This window comes from Pelodiscus sinensis, chromosome 2 (assembly GCF_052426305.1).
Source record: "Pelodiscus sinensis isolate ZL-2025 chromosome 2, ASM5242630v1, whole genome shotgun sequence".
In the NCBI taxonomy this organism is placed as follows: domain Eukaryota; kingdom Metazoa; phylum Chordata; order Testudines; family Trionychidae; genus Pelodiscus; species Pelodiscus sinensis.
In genome coordinates, this window is record NC_143053.1 from 259,479,580 (window position 1) to 259,491,748 (window position 12,169).

At 45.6% G+C, this 12,169-nt stretch overlaps 1 protein-coding gene across 4 annotated transcripts in view; it reads right to left on the reverse strand.

Annotated features, from left to right (window-relative positions):
* SMARCC1 (SWI/SNF related BAF chromatin remodeling complex subunit C1) overlaps window positions 1–11,796 on the reverse strand; it is a 139,479-nt gene extending 127,683 nt beyond the window's left edge. Inside the window, exon 1 of one of the 4 annotated variants that reach the window (XM_075923022.2) lies at window positions 11,478–11,796. In XM_075923022.2, the coding sequence (XP_075779137.2) occupies window positions 11,478–11,717 (240 nt within the window). In that variant the 5' untranslated portion in view covers window positions 11,718–11,796. The remainder of the gene's footprint in view (window positions 1–11,477) is intronic. The other 3 variants (XM_075923023.2, XM_075923024.2, XM_075923025.2) reach the window with 3 other exon arrangements.
* Window positions 11,797–12,169: the final 373 nt, after the last annotated feature.

The following is a 12,169-nucleotide window of genomic DNA, read 5'->3' on the forward strand; positions in this document are numbered from 1 at the left end:
TACCGATATCACGTAAAAACAACCATCTGTGGGTGTTGTACACTCTTTTCGAATCTTATGCTTTTCTTCTAAGGCTCATCTACACTATGTGGAAGATTCGAAAGAGGATATGCAAATTCCACAAGAATTTGCATATCTTCTTCCGATCTCACTTAAGTAATCATGACGCGGTTCTTTTGGCAACCCCCCCCCCCTTTTCAAAAAGCTGCGTAAACCTCATTTTTTGAGGAAAAGTGGCTTTTCAAAAAAGGGAGGGAGTTTGCTGAAAAAAACCCATGTCTCGATTACTTTCACTTTCGAAGCTGTGCCTCAAAAGTGAAATTCCCATGGAATTTGCCACATTGAGAGTCAATAACTAAACTAAGATTAGAACTCGAGACATCTTGACTCCCTAATACAGCTGTGGGGAACCTCAGGCCTAGTTATCAGCTCTGGCTCCCAAGTTGCCTGGATCCAGCCTCTGAGGCTCATGCCCTGTGCCACAAAATCTACTAAGCTGGGCCCGCAGGCTCTGGTCTATGAGGGGAATGTGGGGAGTGTGTTTCTCCTTCTCAGTCAGGGGCCACATCAGCGAGGGGTTTTTTGCTTCTTACGTGTGTGCAGCCCCCTGACTTTTCTGAGGGTGTGTAGCCCCTGTCCCAAAACAAGTTCCCAACACCTGAATCCATGCTCATTTTTTTCAGATCATATTGCTTTGTCACAGAACTAAAAACAAGTTGCTTTTGTTTGTTTGTTTTTGGTTTGGAGGCTCTCTTCAGCCTATTATAACAAAACATAACTTCATACCAATATTTAGAAAGTGTAAAATATTCTTAACCTGGATTAGGATATGTTTTTAGCTGCTACTTTTGTTAGAATACCAGTTTCCATGCAGGAAAGTGCACCGGGGATTTGGATACATTCGGAAGAGTACATTTTTTCAGTCTCTTATTTCTTAATGCACACTTGTGAATCCCACTCCCAGTTCACACAACGTTAAGTTAAATTTGAAGGCTGTTAAACTGCTGGAAAAGGAAATACAAGTTGAACCTTTCTAATCCAGCACTCTCATGTCCAGCATGATTTCAGTTAGCCAGAGGTCCACTTATGGGGCATAGCCAAGTTGCCTGCAGTACCATAAAGTTTGTTTACAGCCACCAGTCCTGATTCTATGCTGTTATTTAGCTCTAATTTATCCCTAAATGTCTTCTGAGAGGTGTTGGTAACGCTGCTAGACAATATTGACCTCCTGTGGTCCCGGCAAATTATTTGGTTCAGCACCAGTCAGGTCCCAAAAATGCTGAACTACAGAGGTTCAACCTGTAGTCAGAAACAAAATATAGGAACTCTGAGGCTGTCACAGATTTGCTGTGTTACCTCGAACATGGACACATCGTTTATCCTCTGAGCCTCAATTTCCCCCTCTACAATAAAAGGATAGAACCCTTCACTACATCAGAGGAAAAACTGTCCTCTCATTCACTATTTGGAAGACTGAAAGCTGTATGAGGACCTTGCTATAGGCTTTTTCCAGCAGTATTAATTGGAGTAGATTCTTATTTGCCAGCTGATTCATAGTTGGGTTTTTGAGGAAGGAGATAGCTGTGAAGCTTACAAGAATCATGCATTTTCATATTGAGTTCCCCCATAATGAGCAGAGGCAGAGTATGGGCCTGCAGAGAAAGACACACTAAAATTTCCTTTATTGTGTAAGTGCTCCAGGGCAAGGACTATGCCTTCTTTTGTGTTTGTAGGCTCACCTTGCAGACTGTTGGCACTACAAGAAACAAAAGACAATAGAAAATAACACTAAAATGCCAGACTTGAGAATATAAAAGCAAGGAAAGACAATTTTAAGGCAGTTACTATCTTTAAATACAGGCAGTCCCCGGGTTACATGGATCCGACTTACAGCGGATCCCTACTTACAAACGGGGTGAGGCAACCCCGCACTAGCTGCTTCCCCCCAGCAGACCAGGGAGACGCGGAGCGGCTTTTCTCAGCAGACACCTCAGCTTGAGAATAAAGGACTGAGGGAAGTGAGGTGTGGGAGAATAAAACTGGAGAAAAGCTCTGGAGAAATGTTTGGCTAGAGTTTCCCCTACAATATGTACCAGTTCCGACTTACATACAAATTCAACTTAAGAACAAACCTACAGTCCCTATCTTGTACGTAACCCGGGGACTGCCTGTAATTCAATGGTGGCTGTATTTTATAGCACTTTTAGACAAAAGACCACCACTTTCCTAACAACTAATGATATCTACACTCAATTATTTGAGCTTTAAGCAGAACAGCAACAATACTAGATTTGCGTTTCAGCTCCTTTAAAAAAATCTATTTTCAGATCAGCTCAAAGGAAACTAGCAGGGAAACACTCGCTAATGTAATGATCTAATGGTATTGATAAAAAACTATGGGATAAATATGGACATGCTCGACAAACTGCAGCGAGAGCTACTCACCAGCCCCACACCGCGCATACGCCAGCCCGGCACTGTGCATGCACGCAGCACCGGTGAATGGGGCACACGGAGCGACCGGCTGAAATCTACTCGCCACAGGTGAGTAGAAACAGCGGTTTGTCGAGCCCTGAGTATGGAGATGACAAGTAGTCTCAGTCCAGATACTCGTAGCTTATGTGGTAGAAAAAGTTGATGGTCTCTGTCTAAAGGTATATGTCATGAGGGATGTTACATTTCGATTCATCAACTAATCAAGTAGTCAATGGAATTTCCATCAACTACTTGGTTAGTTGATAAGGGGGGCACTCGCTATCCCGCTGCACCTTTCCCTTTAAAATGTCCAAGAGTCACCCCTGGACTGCTTAGGTCCACTGCACCTGTACAAGAGCTATGGGCAGCTCTTGTACATTTCAAAGGAGAAGCGTAGCAGTAGGGACGCCTCTTCCTTCCCTGCTCCCTGCGGAGACGTTGGTGGGGGCAACTGGATTTTTAGTTCCCCCCAGCAATGGCTCTTGCTCCTGCCCCTTACTGCCTTTGTGATGTCTTACATATCACAATACTAAAATTAACAGAGCTGCCAACGAATAAAAGTAGGATGTCCCATTTTGCTTAACAGAAGTATGTGGGGGAAGCTGGCACAGCTAATGTCTGTGCTGCAATTGTTTTGTGATTAAATAGCAGACTGAGTTCCACTGCCATCAAACCACCTCTTTCAATCAGCACAAAGGCCCCTTATTAAAATTTAAAGAAAAACAGAAACCTTGTTTTATTAAACAAAATTAGTCAATGACAGTAGTAAAAGTTAGACCAATTTGCTAAACACAGTTTTGGGGGTCCAGATCACCTTGACAGTCACAATTCCCAATTACACTACTAAACATACTCAATAGACAGTTTATATAGTACAGCCACTCCTCACATATCCACCAGGCTCCCATTCTGAGGAAGCACACCAGCTGTTTATCCATTTGTTTATATTGCAGATCTCAGTCATACCATCTGTCAGTGCTTTTTGTAGCCATGAAACTGATTTTCAGAAGCACTGAGCACCCGCAGATTGCTGCTAGACTTGGAGGTGCTTAACATTTCTGAAAATCATGCCCATAGACAACATCTTAAACTTATTTTTTATTTCAGACCAAAGACAAGTACTACATTTGGGAAGGAAAAAAACAAATGCACAACTACAGGTTGAACCTCCCTAGTACGGCACCCTTGGGACCTGACTGGTTCTGAACCAGAGAATTTTCAAGACAATGAGAGGTTAATATTGTCTAGCAGCATTACCAATACTTCCACTGATTACTGGGCTCTTAGAAGACATTTAGGGGTAAACTAGAGCTAAATAACAGCAAAGAGTACTAGGGATGTGAGTAGTCAACTGCCCAATAAGCCTAGGCTTATCGGGTAGTCAAATTGATTACTCACATTCCCCCCTTCCTCCCCACTGCCTCTGTATCACAGGCAGAAAAAGGAGGAGGAGAAGCCAGTGCTCACCAGCACTGTCTCCACAATGCTGCTTCCCCCCTCTCCCCGCTGCTAGGAGGGGGACAGGCAGGGGAGGTTGCCATGAAGCAGCCTCTGCCCATGGTGTGCCCAAACTCACCATGGGTAGAGGCTGCTTCGGGAGCAGCTCGTCCCCAGCGGCCTGGGCTGGCTGCGGGCAGATGCTGTTCTGGATGGGCATGCAGCCCAGCTCAATCCTGGCGCGCTGAGTCCGGGACCTACCCCCACTGTGGCTCTGCAGTTTAGATGTATTAAGAGCTGGGGGTGGGCGGGCAGCCTGGCTCTGGATACATTTAAATTGCAGAGCCGAGTGGCGGTAGGTCCCGGACCCAGGATCGAACTGGGCTTGCTTAGTTCTGGCTCGCGCTGGGTCCGAGACCTACCTCTGCTGCGGCTCTGCAGTTTAAATGTAATAGGAACCTGGCTGCCTAATACATTTAAACTGCAGAGTGTCAGTGGGGGTAGCTGCTGGACCCGGTGCAAGCCTGGACTCAATACCTTCCCTTACTGACTAATCATGTAGTTGATAAAAATTCTATCAACTTCACGATTAGCCAATTACCCACCTCTTAACATCCTTACATAGCACTGAGAACTAGAACTGGTAGCTGTGAATAAACTTGGTCACACCCAAGAAAAAGTGGACATACGACTAACTAAAATCATTCTGGATGTTTCTGGACTAGAGAATTCTGGACTAGAGAGGTTCAAACTATAAAAAAAAAAATCGAGAATTGGTTAGAGAGCACTACGACTAAAAAGGATCTGAGGGTTACAGTGACTCACAAATTGAGCGAGCCAAAAAAGTGATGCAGCTATGAAAAAAGGTAGTATTGTGGGTAGTATTAACAGTAGTCCCCTAAATAAATCATGGAAGGTAACTATCTTACTTTGACAGTGGTGATGACTCAGATGGAATATTGTGTCCACTTTAGTTGCTGCACTTTATGAAAGTGGACAAATTGGAGAGTTCAGAGGAGAGCTACAAAAATTAGGCCAGGTTTTCTAAACCATTTATATGTTTAGTCTTAGGAAAAGAGGACCAAAGAAAGGACCTGATAACAGTTTCAATTAAGAGCTATTATAAAGGAGGATACTGATCAATTGTTCGCCATATCCATTGAAGGTAGGACAATAAGTAATGGGCTTTATCAACAGCAGGGGAAATTCAGGTTAGGGAAAAAATTCTACTGTAAGGGTACCTAAACTCTGGAATAGGCATCCAAGAGAAATTATGGAATACCACATTGTTGGAAGCATTTAAACAGGTTAGACAAACACCTTTCAATGATAGTCTAGGTATATTTGGCTCTGCCGCAGCACAGGGGGATGGACTAGATCACTTCTCAAGGTCTATTCCATCCTTACATTTTTCAATTCTATAATCTTTAATGCCAAAGCTATTTATTGATTTCTTTAGCACAAAAAAGTGCTTGATGTTAAGTGAAGAAAATGCATGCTGGAAATTGAAAGCTACCTGGTAAAACTATAAATGGGCCACCATAAAGGGGATAGAAAACAGATGCATAAACTTTAATATAACTTTTGCTAATTATTGATAACTGGTGTGTCAGCATAAATAATAAACTATTTTAAATTACTGAAATATTCATGTTGTTTGAATTACCATTTTACCAAAAAAATCTATTTTATACAGCATCTGTCCCACATTACGTCATTTGGTTGAAGAATCTCAGTCCTGCCTATAAAAAGCTTTACCACTCCAAACACAATTGACTAGGTCTTCAAAGAACCCCGAAACATAAAGCATTGGTATTAAACTAATTGAGAGGAGAGGTATGAATTCTATTTTTTATTACAAGCAAACGGAAGGAATAAAAACATAGGACCACCTACTACTTTCAAGCAATAACATATCTCAGTTATATTAATAGGAGATTGCATACCTATCATGACAAACTTTTTTTTTGTAGTAACTGAACTTTTTGAGTACCTGGCTATCAATTCAGTAACACTTAAAAGAATCGTTTTAACTAGTAATTTTATTTGACACAGCGCTCAACTGCTAGCATCTACCCACACCTGGTTAATGGAAAAATAAGGTATCTGCTTTTTGTTTTGTCTTTTGCTACAGCAACCCACATTCCTACCCATCTTCTGTGGACTTCATTCCCATACCCTTCCTTCATGTATCCCAATGAAATAATCAACAATGAAATAAAGTTATTTTTATATTAGTGTCATCATTGGTCTTTAGAACAGTATCCTACTTAGGTTGATAAAGGGTGAGGAAATTCAAAACTCTGGGTTAGTTTCAGGATGCCTGTAGACTCAGAAAGACACTACTGCATTGATTTAATTTTGATTCATAACTAAGAACATAAGAATTGCCACACTGGGTCAGACCAAAAGTCCATCCAGCCGGGTATCCTGTCTGCCGACAGTGGCTAATGTCAGATGTCCCAAAGGGAGTGAACCGAACAGGTAATGATCAAGCAACCTCTCTCCTGACATCCATCTGCACCCTCTGACAAACAGAAGCTAGGGACACCATTCCTTACCCAGACTGGCTACTAGCCAGCAATGGACTTAACCTCCATAAATTTATCTAATTCTCTTTTAAACCCTCTTATAGTTCTAGCTTTCACACCCTCCTCAGGCAAGGAGTTCCACAGATTGACTATGCACTGTGTGAAAAAGTTCCTTTTATTTGTTTTAAACCTGCTGCCATTAATTTCATTTGGTGGCCCCTAGTTCTTATATTATGGGAACAAGCAAATAACGTTTCCTTATTCACTTTCTCCACACCACTCATGATTTTATAGACCTCTATCATATCCTCCCTTAATCTCCTCTTTTCCAAGCTGAAGAGTCCTAGTGTCTTTAATCTCTCTTCATATGGGACCTGTTCCAAACCCCTAATCATTTTAGTTGCCCTTTTCTGAACCTTTCCTAATGCCAGTATATCTTTTTTGAGATGGAGACGACCACATCTGTAGGCAGTATTCAAGATGTGGGCGTACCACGGATTTATATAAGGGCAGTAAGATATTCTTGGTCTTATTCTCTTTTTAAAATGATTCCTAACATCTTGTTTGCTTTTTTTACTTCAGAACTATTCACGATGACTCCAAAATCTCTTTCCTGATTAGTTGAAGCTAAATTAGCCCCCATCATATTGTATGTATAGTTGGGGTTATTTTTTTCAACGTACATCACTTTACATTTATCCACATTACATTTAATTTGCCATTTTGTTGCCAATCACTTAGTTTTGTGAGATCTTTTTGAAGTTCTTCACAGTCTGCTTTGGTCTTAACTACCACCTTCAGCAGTTTAGTATTGTCTGCAAACTTTGTCACCTCACTGTTTACCCCTTTCTCCAGATCATTTATGAATAAGTTGAATAGGGTTGGTCCTAGGACTGACCCATGAGGAACGCCACTAGGATCTTCCCTATTATCCCATGACAACTTAATTTACGTAAGAGCCTTTGGTGAGGGACCTTGTCAAAGGCTTTCTAGAAATCTAATTACACTATATCTACTGGATCCCCCTTGTCCACGTTTGTTGACCCCTTCAAAGAACTCTAATAGGTTGGTAAGACATGATTTCCCTTTACAGAAACCATGTTGATTTTTGCCCAACAAATTATGTTCTTCTATGTGTCTGACAATTTTATTCTTTACTACTGTTTCAACTAATTTGCCTGGTACTGACGTTAGAATTACCGGTCTGTAATTGCCGGGAACACCTCTAGAGCGCTTTTCAAATATTGGTGTTATATTAGCTATCTTCCAGTCATTGGGAAGATACCTATGTTATACTGGAGCGTGGATTCTACAGCATGCATGTGTCATGCAGGATACAAATTTTTCAGACACAAACTGTCCCATTTATTAAGGACAATATGTTGAATTCAAAGGAAGTTTGGTATTAATACAGCAAGACCAAAATGATTCACTATAAAAAACGAATCTGTGAAAATTGCTATGAGTGTCATTAATAGAAAAGAGGTAAACTTTTAGATCTGATGCTCTAATTTTACTAATATTTCGGCTGTGTCTAGACTGGCAAGTTTTTCCGCAAAACTTGCCAGCTGTCTACATTGGCCGCTTGAATTTCCGCAAGAACACTGACTTCCTACTGTCTGAAATCAGTGCTTCTTGCAGAAATACTATGCTGCTCCTGTTTGGGCAAAAGTCCTTTTGTGCAAAGCTTTTGCGCAAAAGGGCCAGTGTACACAGCTCAGATTTGTTTTGCGCAAAAAAGCCCCGATCGCGAAAATGGCGATCGGGGCTTTTTTGCGCAAAACTGCGTCTAGATTGGCACGGACGCTTTTCCGCAAAAAGTGCTTTTGCGGAAAAGCATCCGTGCCAATCTAGATGCTCTTTTCCGCAAATGCTTTTAACGGAAAACTTTTCTGTTAAAAGCATTTGCAGAAAATCATGCCAGTCTAGACGTAGCCTTCAAGTTTAAGTAGTCATGTTACTCTCACCTGATGAAGTGGGTTTTACCCACAAAAGCTCATGATACTATATATTTTGTTAGTCTAAGATGCCACGGGACTACTTATTGTTTTAACACTTAAAGATATTAGGGAGCTGCATCCTCTGCTCACTACGCTTGCCTCCACCCTCTTAGTGGCCGCTTTCACTTTGCTGAGCGAGCCTGTTGATGCTGATGACATTATTCTGTTCCCTGGCAGGAACATTCTGTCATCCAGCAGGAAAAAAAAAACTTTTTTAATATAGAGAGAGGTGACTATAAGTTTCCTTGTTCATCAAAATGGAAACAGTTTTTCTTTCAGTTTTTAAACAGACTCTTACCTCTTTTATAGAGCCACTAACCAAGGACAATAAGAACTTGCCTGGAAAAGATTCCCAACAACTTTGCAGAATCTAAATTTTCATGTAAGAAAATCATTAAGTATCTGGCCATTATGGTTAAAATTACCTTCACATATAATCAATGCATTACTGTCTTAAGCCTGCACAATGATGGATCCAATGCCTCTCCTGATGTGAGTCTTAAACTATAGCAGAGTGAAAAACATTCTTGCTAGTTTCCATAGCTGCAATCTAGAATCTTATGTACAACAGTGAAATTAAAAAGAACTGAGTTAATATCAACTTTGATAGTTGCTTGTGTAAAGTTCTGAACAGCAAGGGGGCAGGCACAAATTGGATAACTGAGGATGGAGGACTCAAACTAAGGCTATTATAAGTGGGTGGATAAATAATCTTCTCTCACAATAGCTAGGGACTCTGATCTGGAAATCTTGGAGAACTGAGTGAGAGAATGCTCCTTTCTTCCAGGACCCAGAAATCCTGGAGGAACCTCACACTTAATTCCCTTTCCCAGCAGCTTGGGTGAAGGATGGAGAAATATGTGATTGCTTATTTGGGCTACATCCTAGATAATATTCCTCAACACTCATCTGGGACTTTGGCTAGAAGGCCTCTGGTGCTAAGAATTTGGTAAAACTTCAATGGCCCGCATGAAATGTGGCACAGAAAGAGAGAGAAGCTGATGGGATAGAACTAGAGAAATACAATATGGAGAGAACTTAAAAAAAAAAAGCCCAAGTAGACCTGTGGCACCTTAGAGATGAACAAAAGGTGCTACAGGTCTACTTGTTCTTAAAAGTTGTTTCAAGTTACTAACTACATGGTACCCCTCTGCAACTTTTAATATAGAGAGAAGTAAAAAGAAAATAAGATAGAGAATGAAATGAATGGAAAAACATGGGGTGAAAAAAGAGACACTGGAAAAGATAATGCAAGGACAAGTTAAAACTTTACATGCTATTATAGACAAAGACCTGGAGTGAGAAAGGAAAAGGGAAAAGCATAACAAAACCAAGAGACATAATTAAGCGTTTAAAACTTTATTTAAAAAGAATCTGATTAGCATGTTTAAATTACATTTTAGCAGGCATTTGCAAATGTTTTTATTTAAATTGCAGGAGTTTGACTTTACAAAAATACTAGCCACAAAGATATATAATCAAAAAGCTATACTGGCATTACAAATCAGTTTAAAAACAATTTTGTTAAACCAGAGCAAAATCCTGTGTAGACAATTTTATTTTGGTTTCAAAGATTCCATAAGGAATCTGCTTCACCCAAATCAATATTAGTCACTCAAAATAAAATAAAGCTACACAGGGGGGTTGCTCTGGTTTAAATACACTGACTTAAACACCATTAGTCAAACCAGCAGAAGTCTGAATGCAAATGAAGCCACATTCCTCACAAAAGTGATCACTGAGCAAACTTTTCAGTTCTTGTTCTTTTAGATTTAGGAAACAGAGCCCTGAACCCCATAAGATTATAGAAAAGAAGGATGATCCAGACTGTTAGAGTATTAGCCAGGAAACCTGGGTTCAGTTCCCTACTCTATCACAGACTCTCTACAAGGCCTTGGGCAAGTGATTCTGAGTCAATCCTCATCTGTAAAATGGGTTAACAGCACCTCACCTCCTCCTCCCATAGGAGTGTATGAAGATATTCGGATACTACAGGCACTTAGGCCGCACAAGCACCTAAACTCAAACGCATCAGTAATGCAGGTTTTTTTTTTAAAAGGGGCAACTTAACCCCCCCCCCCCTCCCCGTTTCTCGCCAGTGTGTGACGACGCTCGGCACAACCGCCCCTCGTTGGGCTGGGGCCCCGCGAGTGCCCGGTGACAGGCCAGCCCGCGGCGCACGTGCCCACAGCTGCGCGCACACACCGCGGCGAAGACCCAGATGGGGGGGGGGGGGGGGCTCGCCCTGAAGTCGCGCAACCGGCTCGAACTGATTTTGGAGACTTCCAGTCCGGGGGGGGAGGGAAGGGTCGGAGCCGCGCAGCCTGGGAAACGGCCCCGTTACCCGGGACCCGCCCGTTGGCCGGTAAGCCGCCCCCCCCCCCCCCCCCCCGCAAAGGAGCGCCTGGCCCTTTGTGACCGCTCCCGGCCTAGCTGGGGCGCCCCGCCGCCCCTTCCTGGAGCGCTTCCCTCAGGTTGCCCCCCTCAGCGCCCCGCGGGCCGGGCCGCCCCTTCCTCACAACCCAACCCCATTCCTCTGGCGCTTCCCCACGGGCCGCCCCGCGCCCCTCAGCGCCCCAGTCCCCGCGGGCCGGGCCGCCCCTTCCTCCACCCCCCCCATTCCTCTGGCGCTTCCCCGCCCCCCTCAGCGCCCCGCCCCGCCCCGCGCCCCTCAGCGCCCCAGTCCCCGCGGGCCGGGCCGCCCCTTCCTCCACCCCCCCCATTCCTCTGGCGCTTCCCCGCCCCCCTCAGCGCCCCACGGGCCGCCCCGCCCCCCCAGCGCCCCAGGGCCCCCCGCCCCCCCAGCGCCCCAGTCCCCGCGGGCCGGGCCGCCCCTTCCTCCACCCCCCCCATTCCTCTGGCGCTTCCCCGCCCCCCTCAGCGCCCCCTGCCCCGCCCCCCAGCGCCCCAGTCCCCGCGGGCCGGGCCGCCCCTTCCTCTACCCCCCCCCATTCCTCTGGCGCTTCCCCGCCCCCCTCAGCGCCCCACGGGCCGCCCCGCCCCCAGCGCCCCAGTCCCCGCGGCCGGGCCGCACCTTCTTGTAGTGCTTCCCCAGCCAGACCCGCACCGCGTCCAGCTGGGACACCGTCTCCGGGCTCTCCCAGAACTTGCCCGTGGGGCCGCCGTCCTTCCGCCGCGCCACGGACAGCGCCGCCAGCCCCGCCGCCGCGCCGGGGCCGGGCCCGCCGCCTGCCGTCACTGCCGCTGCCATTGTTACCCTCGCCGAGCGCCGCCACCGCGGCCCTGCGCCTCCCACTCGCCTCCCGCCGCGCATGCGCCGAGCCCCGCACGCTCCGCCCCTTGGAGCATGCTCGGGAACCCCGCTCCCTGCCCCCGCCACCGCTGTGCACGCGCCGGTTCTCCCCCTGCGCCTCCTCCCCGGGCGCCACCGCTCCTGCGTCGGCACCCTGGGCCGCGCTCAACGCACGCGCCACACGAGCCCGCTAGCTCTGCGCATGCGCCAGACTCCCACTTTTCTCTTCCCCTCCCTTCACTTTCTGAGTGCGCTCGCTCGTGAGGTCCAGGCAGACCGCACGCCCCTCCCCCCAACCCTGCTGTGCACGCATGCGTCAAATCTCAACCGCCCGGCACGGGCCGCACCGCACCAAGTCTGTACGCATGCGCTTAGTGGGCCAAGCCGCTCGTGCCGCGCTTTGCGCATGCGGCGCGTGGACGCTGGTGGGGAGAGTGTGGCTTGAATTTCCATGGCCGGGGGGGGGGCTGCCA